The sequence below is a fragment of the Colletotrichum siamense genome (genome assembly GCF_013390195.1).
Source record: "Colletotrichum siamense strain Cg363 chromosome Unknown KSG_Cg363_contig03, whole genome shotgun sequence".
NCBI classification, from domain to species: domain Eukaryota; kingdom Fungi; phylum Ascomycota; class Sordariomycetes; order Glomerellales; family Glomerellaceae; genus Colletotrichum; species Colletotrichum siamense.
In genome coordinates, this window is record NW_023501016.1 from 5683846 (window position 1) to 5700213 (window position 16368).

The window sequence follows — 16368 nt, forward strand, 5'->3', positions numbered from 1 at the left end:
GGAATCTTGAATAGACCTCATCGCTTGCTGTTCTGAGATGTGTCCTTTTGAACGCTCCTCATCATGTCATGAGGTCCAGCTTATGGAGCAGTATTCGTAAGATCAGCAGAGAGAGAGCATTGAGCAAGATGATAAGCTAGACAAGCGGTCAAAAGGAAAGGCGGGGATTGAGAGAGGTAGGAGGGAGGGAACCTGCGCGCGGCATGGCTGAGCTTGTCTACTGCCGAAGATACATGCAAGTTCCAAGGCAAAGACTCCAAACCTTGGGAAGACGAAAAGGAGGCGGGAGGGAGAACATGCCTCGGATGGAGCCGTCAAGGTTCGGTCCCCTCCTTCACTGGGGCGGTCTGGATCCCACGGTCCCCGACGTCTGGAATCGCTGTCGTCGTGGTGAGGGGATTTGGAAAGGCTAGAGAAAGGGCCGCGTTCCAATAGTACGGCATAATGAAGCACAAACACCACCCACCTCCCGAGGCCAGGAAGAGAGATGGGGGGGATCTAGCTACCCCTCACGATGACGCCACCCCCGGTTAGGTTCTTCTCTTGTTTTTCATCGCATCAAAGAAACTCGTCGGATGGTTTTTGAGACACCCGCTGCACGAGCCATCTTTGACACGTCATGTTGGCGAGAAGAATAACGGGTACGAAGGAGAAGGGGGATGGAGCTGGGAGCTTGGTCACCGCCGTCGTCTAAAATGCAGGGTATCGAACAAGCTTCTGTATCTCATCGAATGCCATCGATCGATTGGAGGGGGACCTGGGCTTTGTGGTCCAATTGACTGGCCCGAGTCTGTCTGGACGGCGGTTACTGGGCCCCAGATCAGATGCCTGGGAAAAGGGGTTTTGTTGTTTCTGCGTTACACGGCATGGAGCTTTGTTTGCCGATGTGCCGGTTTGCCGCGTCCGCAACAAGCTTTCTTCGCAGCTCTTTGCGTGGGTCCTTTTTTCTTTGGTTCAGCCCGGCAGGGGGTAGGCAGGGTCGCTGACGCATTGAAGATGCCGAATTCCCCGGGAAAGGCGGGGCTTCGTGCTGCTTTAGCTGCTGGCGGCTTAACCGGATGGCGACAAGCTTCGCTACTCCCGAACATCTCAAATTCCTCCCAGAGCCAACTTTTGGTAGGTATTACCTCTACCTTAGGCTTTCAGCTGTGTTCGTCCAGTGAGGTACGTAAACAGGACTGTCTCAGCCAATCGCGCCGTTTCAACAGCCGTAGCCTCTGCTTGTTTTCAATCTGAAATCCGGGTGTGAGGGGTGGTGTCATACTCATCGCATTGATGGTTTCGCTCGCTTGCTTGCTTCTCCTCTGGCAGCTGAGTTTGATCTTCCCAGCTTCATGTCGGATTACTCTGCGAATCACGGATCCTCGTCCGAGGACAAGTGTCAAAGGTAAGGCGAGAAAGCCCACTCGAAAAGCTCGGGTTCGTTCGTTCGTTCGTCCATGTAATGCGGCCTCCGTCTCCTCTCCACATCGAGAGCTGCCGATATCCCGAGCGACCCCGCCAAAACTTCCAAGCTGAACGGGCTTTTTACGTCAGGCCATGTTTGGGCAAGGTGCACTCTTCGTCAGCCCGCAACGGAACTCGACGTCAGTGAGTATCAAGTAAAGCTCCAATCGGGCTAGACAGCCACCAGTGACAAGCAAGACAAGACACCGCCTCCTTTGACGTCGTCCCTCCCCGCAAGGGCTTAGTAGGCGGACGGCGTTTAGTTCAGGCCTCCCGTCTGTTTCTCCCCAGGGACGCGGGCCGGGCGTGGGATATGCCATTTTGCATGGACGACGGGGGAGCTAGACCAGACGGGGGCGGGGGTTGCCGTACACACTTGCGGTGACCTTTGAGACGGTGGAGAGCTAGCTAGCTACCTTGTTGTCTACGTCGAGGAAGATCGGACCCTCCACCCCCTTGCTACGTACAATACATGTCATTGAGGCGTGGGCAACGGGATAGGGTGGGATGTTGAAGATCAGGGGCTTTTGGGTTTAGGCTCTCTCTCGCGCTCTCGCTTTGCTCGAAATAGAGCACCCCATAGCTTTGTAGCTGGGACCCCTCCTCATACCCATGACGATCACATGAGAAGCTTGGGGGGATAAGAACCCCTCGAGCTGCCCCTCCTTCTTGTGTCTTGGAGGTAGCAACATCCAACGCAACTCAATTGACTCCAACAACTTCACTCTATTTCCCACACATCACCAATCACCCTCAACACATTCAAAATGTTCGGATTCGGCGAGGCCAAGGAACACCGCGATGCCGTCTACGGCGAGCACGAGGCCAAGCTCTCCCACGAGGTTGTCGCCGGCGGCGCTGCCTTTGAGGCCATAAAGCTGTTCGAGGACCGCCAGCGCAAGAACGGTATGTCCTCCCCAAGGCTCTCTCCCCTCAGCTATGACCAGTATGCTAACGCGGATGTATTCACAGGCGAGCCCGTCAAGCACCAGTTCGCCAAGGAGATGCTCGCCGGCATTGCTGGGGCCGAGGTCGACAAGCTCTTCGAGACCAAGGGCCTCGACTACCTCGACCGCGAGAAGGCCAAGAGACACGCCGAGAAGCAGGCCGAGCACCTGTACCAGGAGCAGTACGGCGACATGGACGAGTACAACCCGTGAGTTGAGCCACCAAGCATTAGAATTTTGAGATGGTGAATACTGACGAGACGATAGTGAGCGCCGTGGACGCCATCAGCACATGGAGTACTAAGAAGCATGATGTAACGGCCGGATGGATTATATAGTATGACGAAATGAAACTATTTGGAACAAACATCTTACCATTGTGATGAGTGTCCCTTCAACTTGATCTATCCGTCTCACACGTAGTTATTGTTGAAGCTATCACCGTACCCCACGACGAGCACGTGAGCATATCGACAAAAACGACTCGTCTAGCACTGCGAAGTTCTAGGGCTTGAGTGTTCAACTCTTCTGACCGGACTTGCACTCATGATGCCATCGTCAAAAGATTCAGGGATATCAAACTGTCCTCGCCATCACTAAAAATGGAAGCAATAGCCACCGGTGCCGATCTTATCATTGATTCAAAACGCGAAAGCATAGTTCGATCAGTCTGCTCAGACATGCAAATAGGTATCAATAAGCTAAAAACACAAGTGTACAGCTACACACCGATACTCAGTTATCCCACGGTTTCGCCATAGACCCAGAAGCGGTAGCTATCCCGCCATAAGAACCCTTCCCTTCAGCCGCATTGCCAGCAACAATCTCGAACAGCCTCTCACGCTCCTTCTGGAGCGCCTCCCGAGTTTCGTCAAGCCGTCTCTCCCGCTCCCTGCCGTCCCTCATCAACCTCTCGTGCCGGTCCCGCGTCTCATGGAGGAATCGGCTCAGCACCTGCGTACTCTTTTCCACCGACATCCTCGACTTCTTGATCTCGTCGTGGAAAGCCATATCCGAGAAGATGTTATCAAACAACACATCCCCCATGAGATTCCCATGGTTGATGTTCACAGGCGGCAGATCCCCGATGTAAGGCGTCATCCGCTGCGCCTGCATCACCAGCATCCTCGCCTCCTGCGTCGCCGACTCAGCACGCTGCAGCGCGCTCCGCTCCATCATATCCGACATCGTCCCGCCCCCAAACATATCCATCCGCGAATGGCTCAGCGCATCGTCTATATTCCTCAGCGCGTCCCCCATCCGCTTCATCGCGTCCATCAACAGCTTGATCGCATGCTGCTCCGCCTCCGCCTTGCTCCTCGTGTCCTGGTACGCCCGCATCGCCCGCGAGGCCTCCTGCTCCCTGGCGTCCTCTTCGGGGTACCCGCTCGTCGGGCCCGCGAAGATAGCCTCGTACAGACTGTCCAGCTCCCGCTGCGCCTCCTCGTGCGTCTGCGCGGCAACCTCCAGCGGCTGTCGCGCGCGCGTCGCCTCGTCGAGCTGCGTGCGCAGGTTCTTGTTGATCTCCTTCTCGCGGTGCTCCTCCTGCAGCACGTCAAAGTACTCGCGCTCCTCGCGCGCGGCCTTCTCGTCGAACTTGTCGCGCTTGCCGACGGCCTTGTGCACGAAGCGCCGCATCACGCTGTCGCGGTACTTTTCGTGGTCCTTGAGCTCCTTGCGCCGCCGCGTGTCGAGCTCCTTGACGTGCTTGTCGGAGGCGGCGAGCTGGTGCTCGAGGTCGGCGATGAGGCGGCGCTGCTGGGCCAGGTCCGGCACGGCGTGGTTGGTGGAGGAGAGGGTGGAGAGGAGCTCGCGGTTTTTGACGGCCGCTTGGCGGATTTTGGATTCGAGGTCGGCGGTGGACATCATGCCGGTGGCCATCCTGATGGGAACGTGTTGGTTGATGAATTTGATTGGCGGTGTCGTAGATGATGATGCCGTGATGTGGTTGAGTGTCGTAGGTGTTGAGCGGTGTAAATGAGGGTGTTGTGAGATTACGGAGGATGTATTAGATCTAGGTCAGGGGTATCGTTAAATTTGACAAGAAAATCACATGGGCAATTGAGGGTATCTTCGAGATGTTAAAAGAGGATTTTGCCTCGTCGTAATTCTTTATGGTGAGATGCTAAACACGAATGACTCTTCCATCGTGAGGGGGGATGGCGTCCTTATGAGAACCACGAGAACCCAGGAACAAGACGGTCGCCCGTCGCCCAGCAATCCTTGGTGGCGCATATCCAAATGGCGTGCCAAGATCAAATCAACGGCACGAAGGATTGGAGCAAAACATCAAGAGTGTAATAGCATGAGAACACAAGGTCGGACCATGACATCAGACACCACACGCGCCAAGGGTCCGGCTGCCTCTGCGGCGCGGCACACGGAATACTACACCCAAATGCGGGACGCCTACACCTTTTTCTCACTGTAAGGCGTGGACCGGACGCTGGACTTTCTCCCTGATTGACGGGGATCATCGGTGCTTGTAGGGCTGCGCCACGGACCGAGACGGCGGGACAAGACACTTAGGCGCCCAGGCGCTGTGGACTGTGTGACTGAGCAGCAAATCATTACGGATACAACAAGTTCGCCTTATTTCTGCCTGTTTGTCCACTTTCTCACAGGCAAACGCGGATGATCTCCGTGTAATCTGCATCACCGCGGAGGTTTATGAGTGGCTCGATACGGGCGGACTGGACTGCCAAGGCTAAAGGATTCGCCCGGGTAAGCTTGCTAAGGAAGCCTAGTTTGTTCGATATCGCGGATCATGATGAAAGGGCTTGTGGCTGGTGAGGCGATCGGGGGCAAGCAGGGATCTTCGTTCCTGACGGTGAAGCAGACACGGCATAGTGCCAGGGGTTGGGCCTGGGAGTGAGGGCATCGTGGCTTTTGCAGCTACATCGGATTTTTCTTTTTTAATCATTGAGGTGAAAGATGCCTTCGTAATTCTGTGAGTTACTGGGTTACTCAGAATATCCGATGAACAATAGCATTATGGATGGTAACATTGGCCAAGTGAGGCATTTCAATGTCTCTTTTCTTCCGCGCTAGAAATACAACCAACGCAACCATTTTTCGAGCCCGAAAATGCCCAATTTCATGCGCGCTTGAACGGTCAACACCACGGTAACCCACCGCGACCGCCTTATTTCACTCTCCTAACGACCTCAGACAATCAAAGTGGACGGCAACGCTTCAGGGCAGCCTCGTTGGCCCGCCAATAGTGCAAACGTCGCCGCCACGTGGGCGAATGACAGCTGGCGCTGGCGATGCCAGCGAGGCTCACGATATCCACCATCCCTGACGTCTCACAAGGGTCAACCTCGTTGGCTTCATCATGCCATAGGCGCCAATCATGAATGTTGGCCCTGCCCAACACACCATGATAACGAAACAATGGCAGCAAGAGACATTGGGTCATTGGACGTTAAATTGAGGCCATCGCCGGAGGGGGGAATTGTTCTGGCGTTGCCAAGAGTCATGCGAAAAAACATTCGCGCCGTCGCCGGCTTGCGATACCTTTAATTCCTGTCTACTAATGCTAAACCAACCCTGCCTGCTGCCAATCCCTCGTCTATAACAAGAACGCCAATTACCTACTAATACAGTGACCTGAAGAACCAAAACAAGACTTTTTCACCGCCCTTCTACCGCCTCGGGGTCATAGTTGCGCCCACTCACGTCCTCATCATGGCTCTCCAGCTGAATCGGCCCCTTCTTCCTCGGCTCACTGACTAGTGACAACGCAGCCCACGTCAGCCCAGCAAGCAGCGAGACATAGAACCACGGCAACCCCCTCCAGGCCCCCTTCTTCTCCAGCCCGACCGTGAACGTCCACGCCAGAGCCGGGCCGCCGAGCGGGGAGCCCAGCGTGTCGACCATGCTGATGAGTGCGTACAGCCGCGACGTGTGCTCCTGGTCGACGAACTCTGTGATCATCGCGCGCACCAGCGGCCAGCTCGCCGAGCCGAAGGTCGTGACCGACAGGCCCGCCAGGAACACCACAATCTCCCAGCTGCAGCCCTCGATGAAGCCGCCGAGCGCGATCATCAGGTACGAGCCCTTGGCGAGCAGCGCGTCCTTGCCGAAGCCCGTGCAGCGGAAGCGGCCGCGCGGGTTCGTCAGCACCTTGGACAGCCAGGGGAGGATGAAGAGGATGCCGAGGTGGAGGAAGCTGAGCGGCGACAGCAGGAAGGACGTCTGCGCGAGGGTCCAGCCGAAGTGCTTGCTGACGTACTGCGAGAGCGTGCTGGAGTGCGAGGCGTGCAGCGCGCTGGCGAGCAGGGAGGGCACCAGGCAGAGGAGGATGTTGCGGTTGCGGAGGATGCTCATGGACTGCTGCAGCTCGCGCAGGCCGTTGGCGAAGGAGTCGCGGACGGCGTGGGCGAGAGGGACCTGGGGTTTGGGGGGGCTGTCGGTCTTGACGCGGAGGGTCTCGGGGAGGAGGGCGCAGATGAGGAAGATGGGCGGGGTGAAGAGGAAGACGAGCTTGATGGGCAGCCAGGGGCCGTACTGCTCCATGAGATAGCCGGCAGTGACGGGGCCGATGAGGCCGCCGAGGACGGCGCCGACGGAGAGGTACACGAAGTTGGAGGCGCGGTCCTTCTCGGTGCTGATGTCGGCGGCGATGGCGTACACGTTGTTGAACATGACGACGATGCCGCCGCCGATGACGCCGAAGACCATGCCGACGAAGAGGAAGTAGATGTTGGCCTCTGGGAAGAAGGAGAGCATAAGAGGGGCCCAGCTGAAGGTGAGGACGGTGCCGAAGTAGGCGAGCAGGAGCACTGCTTTGCGTCCGATTCTGAAATGTGTTGGCATGCTTGTGATCTTTCACACATGGGGGTGCAACAACTCACCTATCCGAAAGAATGCCGTAGGGAAACGCGACGAGCATGTTGATGATAGCGCCAAGCAGCGACTGCCACCCAAACAGCCACGCCATATCCTTCTGCACCGGGTCCACCTTACACTTCATCTCGGGGATATTCTCCGAGTGCGGCAGCCGGTAATGCTTGTGGCAGATGTCGTCCTCGATGAGCCGCAGCATCGGGATCATGAGCAGCGTCCCGCTCGTCGTGATGGAGAACTTTAGCAGCGCCAGCATGAGGATCACAGCGCGCGGCGAGCGCACCTGGAACCGCAGCAGCGCGTCGTTGATGCGCACCCCGACGGCCCAGAGCGCGCTTCCCACGGCGCTGCTGCCGTTGCCGCCGCCGGCCCAGCCGCCGAGCCCCGGGGGCGACCTGCTCCATTTCGACCGCGTCTGGTCAAAGGCCCGGACCGGCGCGGCGTCGGCGGGCAGGCCTTCTAGGTCGGCGAACTCGGCACCCATGAGGTGTGCGGCCTCCACTTCGTCTGACAAACGTGGCATTCTCACTTTTTGAGAAGGCCGGGTTGCTGGAATAGCAAACCCTAAGCCACTGGGATTAGAATAAGAATATAGAAGAAAGGGGAAAGGGAAAGTGATGATCTTGAGCGTACAAAGGAAAAATGTCAAAGGGAGCGGATGGGAGGAAAGGGGGAACGAGTGCAAGCTGACGACGCATCTGGAGATTCAAATTCCATCGCCAAGGTCTCTCTCCAGTTTCAGCTGCGCCCGCGGCGCGCGGGTGCCAGCTTTGGCCCCGAAGCTTGCCGGAGCAGGCCTCGCAGGGCGATCTGGGTCATCTCCAGGATGTTGGTCGGCGACCCCTGAGTTGCGATATGGCGATACTTCCATCGTGGTGTAGAATGACCCGATATGAGAGTATCTCACTAACACAAGCTTCCACAAGCCAATCTGCAAGCTCCGCTGATCCCCCAAATTCGCGCGTATTCGCCTAAGCAATGACAGCTTATTTTAGCACTGGTCAGCTCCCTAGCAGGGGCCTACCGTGCTGCCGGGCTCGCTGAACGCGCCGGACCGACACTTTTAAGCAGCCGGTCCGCAGCGGAGGTTAAAGCTTGCTGCTCCGTTCTCTCCGATGCACTCCAACAGCCCGCATGGTGCTCTTTGAAGCTTCCGTGGAAGTGATGCGGTATTTAATAGACATGAAGCTTTTCGATTTCCATCTGTCCAAAACCCAGTGTCATGAAAGAGCGCATGGAAGCGGAAAGGATGCTATTGAGATGAGATGTCTGGGCAGTGTTCACCACACCCGGACATTTACACCATTTGCTTTCATAATGGTAGCTTTGCCTGGCTAACGGCGATACATTGCGCTGCACTTGTAGCGGGATAATGAGCGCGCGAGAAGAGATAAGAAACCGACTATTGATTAAGCGTGCGGCGATAAACATGAGATTCTAAGATTTAAGGTCACAGTAGGTAGTGATTTCGGTAAGTCCATGTAGGGAACGCGTTGAGATTGTCCAGGTGCCAGCCGAAAGCCTGCCAAATTAGAGAGAGAAAAAAGAGGGAAAAAGCCCCTTATGAATATTCTCACCGATTCTCAAACATAGGGAAACACATCGCTACTATCACCAAGTGATGTAAAACATTCTGATATTGCTTTTCATATTACAATTTTAGACTAATCTCTTTTATCATTACCCTAGCTGGACAGATAAGCTCAGCCGCCTTTGACCGTTTGACGTGAATTAAGATCCAGTCGACCCATGAAACTGGATGGGTGTTTCATTCGTTAAAAATCTCCTGGATTGACCGTGAGGAGGCTCCTCTCCAAGGCATTCTTTCCAGACATCCCGAGATTGATGCCCAGTCATCATGCGTCTCAGTTCCATAGTCGTACCAAGCACGGATGACCATCGTGTACTTATCCGGGCACAAGATTGAGTACTCTGTTCTGTGGGAACAGCCCGCACACTTTCCTTTGAACTCCGTCCCAACGTTACATACCGCGTCCCAGAAGCCCCTATCAAAGGTTGTGCTTGTGCTTGAACTTGTGTTCTGTGGACGATGTTTCTCCAAGAGATCCCACGCTTTCAAGGAACTGAAACCGAAAGCTATGCCCATGTGATAGCAAGCTAGCGTCGCGTATTTAATTTGCCAATGTACGTCTTCAAAGTGGCGCCTGCCGCCACTTTTGAATATCCATTCTTTCCTCAGAAAATACCCGGCAGAAATGATCTTTGGTATGGCTGCGTAGTACTGAAGGTGATCATGTTCGTCGGGCTGACGGTTCCAGATGAATGGAGTCATGAGCTTCTCGAGATACCCCTGGTGAATGTTCCCGAGCCGAGATAATTTCAAAGCTGTTTGGACGTGTTGAGAACGTACTCTATACTGATTAAGCCTTACGTCTGGCCACAAATCGAGCGGCCTTACGACACAAGAAGGCCCAGTCTGATTCTGTGGCACGTCGTCCTGGCTGATACGATGCATTATCCAGCAATCTTGGCACACTGAATGGTTCGGCGAGTCGAAAGCAAGCTTGGCCCAGAACACGAGCTTGTCTTCGAAAAACAGTTGGCGAAGGAAAGGTTCCCAGTCCCGGTGTGCGAGGGCTCGAAAACGGGCGCAGGTCCTTGAGAAAATCACCACAGTGACATCATCAAGGTAGCCGATGATGTCCAGAAGTAGCTCTGAGGGTAGTCGAAGGAGATGCGCTCGTGCGGCTGTCTTGTGTGAATGCGTGTTGCCGAGATCGAATCCGTGGGGGGCTATGGTGTCGTCGATATCTGCCATGATGGGCGTGGACTTGAGTTGTTCTTTGGTAAATCATCAACCTGCTTTCGAAAAGAAACTGGAATCTAGTATGCATACAACGCAATTTCTGAGATCAATCTCCTATTTCCGAATAGAGTTTATTGTATATTTGCGGGCCTACAGTGCAAAAGTTGGAAGCATTTGTGTAAAACAGCACCAACCTTGAGAACCAATAGACTATCCACCTATGCGTCTTTGGTCGGGTGATGTGGCGCAAAATTTGATGCGTACGCTTCAGGTTGGATAGACACACAGGTAATCGTTCTGGTTGTGAACATCACAGCCGAGCAGAACCTAGCATGGTTGGCATTGGGATCCAAGTTGAAGAATTCGAGGTTCATGTTAAGATTTGACAGAATCAGTGACCTGGGCAGGCAAGTACCCTCTTTTTCACCAGCACCACAATATCTGTGATATTCTAATGGCAAAACCAGAAGCATAACCTAGGTTTCGTTACTGTCTTTTACTGTTCGATAAAGTGCAACAACAGTCCTCAAAGAGTCAAAGTCTCTTACGAACACTCGAACTATGGGGTGAAGGGGTCAAGTGAGCTTCTTCTGAAACAAATCATTATTATTGACACTGCTAGTATCAAACTTCACATAAGGTAGTGTGCAGTCAGAAGACAACTATCTTATTTATTGTAAAGTCTCCTAATCGAGGGGAAAGCCGGCCTTTCAAAATATTCCCGATATAGAAACCACTTATCACCCTCGAATCCATAATCGTACCAAGATCTGATGATTACCGTGTACCAATTTGGACACCATATCGCGTACTCCACCTTGCATTTATAGCATCTGTTACTGAACTTCTGAAGCCATGCCCGATACGACTGATAGCAGACCGGAAGTCGGCCTCAAAGTCGGGGTCCCGTAATTTGTTTGGTCTATGCCAGTCGATATAATGTCTCTCATTCAAACTGTGCGCAATGCCCAAGTGTGGGCAGACGAGCGGAACTCCCTCCAGTTGCTTATTGATGGCAAATATTTCCTTGTTCCAGGAATACTCGCAACCGCGGCTATCGAAGATGCTCTGGAATGTCCATTGCTTCTGCAAAAGGAAACTTCCATTGACGATCTTTGGCACGGCGCGGTAGTGCCTGAGACAGTTGCCCTTGAGGGCGCGGTGATATATGCTGTACGGCGCCATGTTCTTCTTGAGGTATCCTTGGTTGATATTCCCAAGTCGAGAAAGCTTCAAGGCCATTTGCACATGCTCCGAGCGCATCTGATACGGATCAAGTGAACTACGGCTAGCCCCACGACCGTTTCTTTGGCAAGATGGTGTCCATTTTTTATATGGCAAATACCTTTGGTTGATGGGTTCTATTCTGTGACATGAGTGGCAGAACCAGTGGTTTGGCATATCGTGGACGATTCTTAACGAGAAATACTCCTTCTGGTACTCCCACCATCCTCGAAATATGGGTACCCAATCCGTATCGAGAACGATGCGGAAAGAGGCGCAAGTTCTTGACAGAATCGCTTTGTCGAAGACTCCGAGGGGTTCGATTATTTGCAGCATAAGCTCCACAGGTAGTTGTAAAATAGCCGAGTTAATGTTGCTTGTTCTGCTTGTTACTTTGTGGTGAGCCTGACGCAGGCCTATGTTGGTCTCGGCGTCCGCCATTGTTGATTGGGACAAAGATTGTTCGAAACGAGATTTGATCAACTTGTAGGGTAGTGAGGAAAAGAAGAAGAACTGAAGTCCTGGAGCAGCGTTCGGGTTCCTTTTCTTTGTTCGAATAGGATGAAAGAGATAACCTCTGTGGATCATGGGTCTGTCTCCGATTCCATCATTCTGATTTTTTCCTCATAAGAAGCTTTAGAAATCTGACGGACTTTTGCGTTCTTTGGGTCTGTGAGCGTATTCTGTCAACTTTTACCTGTATGAATCTGCCGGAGACATACACGAGGACCAGGATGGATTGCAGAAACCTGTATAGCTATGCTGTGGAGGATATAAAGGGTTTCCAGCCGCCTTTTGAAGTTTTATCATATCGAGACAACTGATCCTTCCGTTAACTCAACACCAAGATGTGCATGTCATCCTCACTGAGCTACATCACAAACTTTTCCAACCGCCTCAGGGGCGGTTCCAGCCCCAACGTCACCGCCCAGAAGCACGATGCGGAAGTCAGCATGTCTCTTAGCGGAAGACGTAGCCCTCATACGGCAGGTTTGGCTCATTCCGGAACGCTAAATTCAAAGGACTCTAGGCAGTTATCAGCAAGCAGGGTAACAGGGGACGATCTACCGCCCGAACTAGCCACACAAATTCTTGAGTGTGTGGTAGCCCAGAAGGATGGCTACCCGTTGGCTCATCTTGCGGCAGTCTGCAAACTATGGAATCGGATACTAGAGCCTCATCTGTTTGCAGAGGTGACCTTCCGTCTGACGAATGCTAGCATTTTATCAGGTGATGTCACCCCTGACACCCTGGCCAGCACCATTCGAGGCTCGCGACTGCTATGTTTGAAAAAGCTGCGCCTTGTGATAGACGTGATAGACGTGGATGTATCGAACTTCACTACTATTGCCGATTACCCACGGCGTCGAATAAGACTGGGGGCTGACTTCGCCGATGTGATGGACGGTTTCTTCGACACAATGGCCGGTTGGGGGCGCGACGCATCGTTCGACTTGGATATCCACGAGGAGCAATCATGCGGCCATCATCTCAATCATTTGGGGAGCAAACTCGCTCAGGGCACTCTGCGGACAGTTCACTGCGTCCGCTCCATCCGACATCTGGAATTCAATTGCGACAGATGTCGGTGTTGTTCCTATCGAGGACTTTTGTCATATCTATGCTCGGCCATGAAAGGATCAAGCCACTTGAAAGAGATATCGTACGGGTACCAAGAGAGGGTTCGTCGCAATCGCTCGATACAATACGAGCGCTGGGACTTCCTTCCGCCTGCCGTCGAATCACTCACCGTTCGTGACATGGACGAGCAAGGATACTGGCGTCTCCCGTCAACAGTTTTCAGAACATCTCTTCTCAGCGCCAGGCATCAACTCAGGACCTTTCGTTGCTCAAACGCTATGGACGCAAGTCGTCTTAAGGGTCCACGATTGGTCTTATTAAGGTGGCCATTCCTTCAACATCTTTCGATGACCTTTTTTGGCCTAGGACTTGGCGCAGACGAAGGTCTTTTCGACCATCTGATGGTAATGATGGCTGAAGTCGCTCGAGGAATGCCTGAGATTAAGCAGTTTGAACTCTGGTTTACAGGACAAGATACAGGAGCACGAGATGCGGGCCACTTTTGCTACACCGTCGACAACAAGAAAGCTCATGCTGTATGGAGCATGAATCGGGACTTTGAGCTCTCTAACATTCTCGAGAGCGAATGGAACATTACGGCCAGACAACACACGTCGCGAGGTCTCACAACAGAGATTCTCAGGACGAATTTTACTCCTGGCGATGTAGCAGTAGCTCTGCCACCGGCTCGAGAGGCGGCAGCTTTCTTCGGCGAACGTTCTTACGCTGCAGATCCCTCTCAGAAGCAAAAGTTCGAAATGTCATACGGGCATCGCTTTGAGTATAGACGAGAGTATGAAATCTGGGGAGGTGACCAGTTTCATAGATGGGAAGAAGACGACAATTATCCATGGCCAGGAGACGAATCGGAGGACAATTAACCAATCGAAATCAAGTACACGCCTAGATGTAGACGAGAGTCATTTGGGTCTTTCCGAGAGGCCCGAAGGAACTGCAAGCGGGCTCTTTTGAACGGATCTGGTAATTCAATACTGAACTAGCTCAAATCATTTGTACATGTATCAACTGATGGTTTAACAGAGTTTCACAGGGCTGAATACGCTGTTCAGTGCATCTCTCTCACCAGTGCAACGTATCGTGACTCGTAGTTTCTGACCCGCTTCTTAGAACTGACCATACGTCTATGTGTTGCGACTCATGCTCCAAGCCTAGGTCGTTTTGTAATTTCCCCGGCCTAGGGTTGTACGGCGAAGGCTGATTGGTGTCACAAGCTTTAAAACCGTCCGGAGTCCAGACGGACTCCGGATGAACAGTTTCAGGTTGATGTTAAGTTGTAGATCTACCTAGTTCCGGACCATCATAAAGTCGCCGGTGGGTTGGTGCAATAGCCCGCCGGCAGACTGCGGACAGCTCCGTCAAAGGCACATCAGAGCAATTGAAGGCGACAATAAAAGGCAGAGCATGAGAACCTCAGTGACTCAAAGTTTTCATCTCATTTTCGTCTCATCACCCTGTCGCTTACCACCTAAAGTTTTATTATTCAATAACTATCGTTAACCTTCTTCCTTTTCACGAAGATCAATATGCACGTCAAATCCGTCGCTATTACCCTTCTGGCTTACGCCGCCGCAGCGTACGCGGCGTCGTGCAGCGGAGACTTTTGCGGCACCGTTGACTGCAGGAAGCAACCCGGAGAACCTAGCTGCATCAACATTTCTAGCGGTTGCACATGTCTTCTGCCTTGAGAGCATATCATTTCCTATGGTAAGTGTTGTGCTTACTGTTTGCCTTATTTGAACTGACTTAAGCTCGTGCCCAGGACTGCCGCATTGAGGCTGGAAGAAATACCTCGTCGCAGTATTGAGAACTTAGAACAATCAACTATTTTAACAACAGTGTGCCGCGCAACCCTGTGCTGACGTGTATGGTGTGCTCATCAAAATTCCACAATCAAAGTCTACTCCTATGTGGTTCTTTCTGTTTTTCTTGTCGTCGTAACTGGCGTCGTTCCCACCGTTCCTAGTGTCGTCCATGGCAGAGATGTCGCTGACTACGACATGCGGAATCCCGAAGTCCCTAATTTTAGATGACGGAGTACCGCTAAACGAATTAGATGATGAGCGCAAAACATCTGTTTTCCGGCTAAACGTGGCGATTCGATGCGCGTGTCCGAGGGCTCGGTGTGAGTCACCGGGCACGGGCTTTAAGCCTCCTCAACGCAGGGCAGCTTACTTGGTGAGATGGTGAGATATAATGGATATCAGGATTCCTGCAAAAGTCCAACGACAGTCTCTCTCGTTTTCTCTTGTGTATCATCGGATTACAGAGAGATTAATCACTTAATTTTGTAGCCATGGCGAATTTCAAACCCCGTCTTCTCTCGGAGTCCCAGCTACGGCGTCATGAAGAGTGTGCCGTCGAAAACGCCAAAATGGCCGACTGCTGGAGTGGCGAGCATGTGGTGTTTCTTACCTTCAACTTTTCGGAGGAATACAAAGGTCGTCAATACACGCTCATGCCATCGCTGCAGCTGGATATTATCGCACCCGTCGACAAGCCCACCTGGCCGTCATCGATCGGTGATGACAAGAAGCCCGTGCGACAACACTGTCGGCGAACAATTCGAATGCTGGAAGGGACAAAAAGCACCAAGAAAGTGAAACCAGATCCGTGGTGGTATATGCGGGTTGACTCGAACCAGACGTTTGAGCTGTACAGCGACGATGCGATGAAGAAGGCGCAGGGGATTATTGATGAGCTGTCGGCGGACTATGCGGCCATGTGTGTTGTGACGCATGACATCCGACACACGACGAGAGCGCTAGAAATCTTTGATATGAAGCTGCCGGCGAAAGCTGCACTGGTCGACTTGATCAAGGTGTTGGAACATCAGACTAGGGATGATGGGGTGCCGGAGGAGTTGGCGGCGTACACGGACGACAACATTGCGGTGCGGAACGGGCGGTATGATCGCAAGGCCGGAGTGTCAGGTGGACGGCTCGGGATGCCGTATATTCGGTTGCTGGAGATTGTCGGGCCAGCCGCCGAGGGTCATCGGCGTGATTTCCAAAAGGCCGAAAAGGAGGATACTGCGTTGAAGAGGATCGCTGGTCGACTGAGGAATGGGTAGATACCATGAAGGTCCTATCATTCTAGCTGAATGGCATTGGTTTTTGGGCTTCATCGAGTCTATCACATTATGAAAGAGCTGCGTCAAACTGTGATGGCATGACTTCGGCGGTTAAACGGATGAGATGCATCTGGGGTGAGAGTACGTAAGTGAGTGAGAGGGAGAATTGTGAGTGAGAGAAGAATCCCCCGCTCAGTTGAAAACGCCAATGGACCGTGCGGCACATTCATTTTTCGCTGCAGGAGCGACGCGTGGGGGTCCACTTTCCTCGTTCCAGTTGGCCGATTTTGTGTCTTCCCCCATCATTCTTTCAGGGAAAGGACGGCCGAGATGTGTGGGGAAGGGGGGCCTTTTTGGGGGAGCTCGCCCATTCCCCGCGTTGACCCAGCCGCCTGAGGCGGAACTTTGCCAATCTCATCCCCAATTTCAACGATTTCCATCGACACATCTTCAACTTCGCG

At 53.0% G+C, this 16368-nt stretch overlaps 5 protein-coding genes across 5 annotated transcripts; 2 read left to right on the plus strand and 3 right to left on the minus strand.

The window, feature by feature from the left end:
- Positions 1–2213: 2213 nt before the first annotated feature.
- CGCS363_v005487 (uncharacterized protein) lies at positions 2214–2697 on the plus strand (the record flags this gene model as incomplete). The annotated part of the gene is made up of 3 exons (XM_036637336.1): positions 2214–2352; positions 2419–2602; positions 2661–2697. 3 exons carry the CDS (start codon positions 2214–2216, stop codon positions 2695–2697), a joined length of 360 nt encoding a protein of 119 aa, XP_036497100.1.
- Positions 2698–3128: 431 nt separating this feature from the next.
- On the minus strand, positions 3129–4274 carry CGCS363_v005488 (uncharacterized protein; the record flags this gene model as incomplete). Its single annotated transcript, XM_036637337.1, has 1 exon — positions 3129–4274. The coding sequence occupies one exon, from the start codon at positions 4272–4274 to the stop codon at positions 3129–3131; it is 1146 nt and encodes a 381-aa protein (XP_036497765.1).
- Positions 4275–6029: 1755 nt separating this feature from the next.
- atnC-3 (MFS efflux pump atnC) lies at positions 6030–7728 on the minus strand (the record flags this gene model as incomplete). The annotated part of the gene is made up of 2 exons (XM_036637338.1): positions 6030–7197; positions 7253–7728. 2 exons carry the CDS (start codon positions 7726–7728, stop codon positions 6030–6032), a joined length of 1644 nt encoding a protein of 547 aa, XP_036497764.1.
- A 3060-nt stretch (positions 7729–10788) lies between these two features.
- Positions 10789–11253, minus strand: CGCS363_v005490 (uncharacterized protein; the record flags this gene model as incomplete). The annotated part of the gene is made up of 1 exon (XM_036637339.1): positions 10789–11253. One exon carries the CDS (start codon positions 11251–11253, stop codon positions 10789–10791), a length of 465 nt encoding a protein of 154 aa, XP_036498746.1.
- Positions 11254–15208: 3955 nt separating this feature from the next.
- On the plus strand, positions 15209–15907 carry CGCS363_v005491 (uncharacterized protein; the record flags this gene model as incomplete). The annotated part of the gene is made up of 1 exon (XM_036637340.1): positions 15209–15907. One exon carries the CDS (start codon positions 15209–15211, stop codon positions 15905–15907), a length of 699 nt encoding a protein of 232 aa, XP_036497039.1.
- Between the last annotated feature and the right edge of the window lie 461 nt (positions 15908–16368).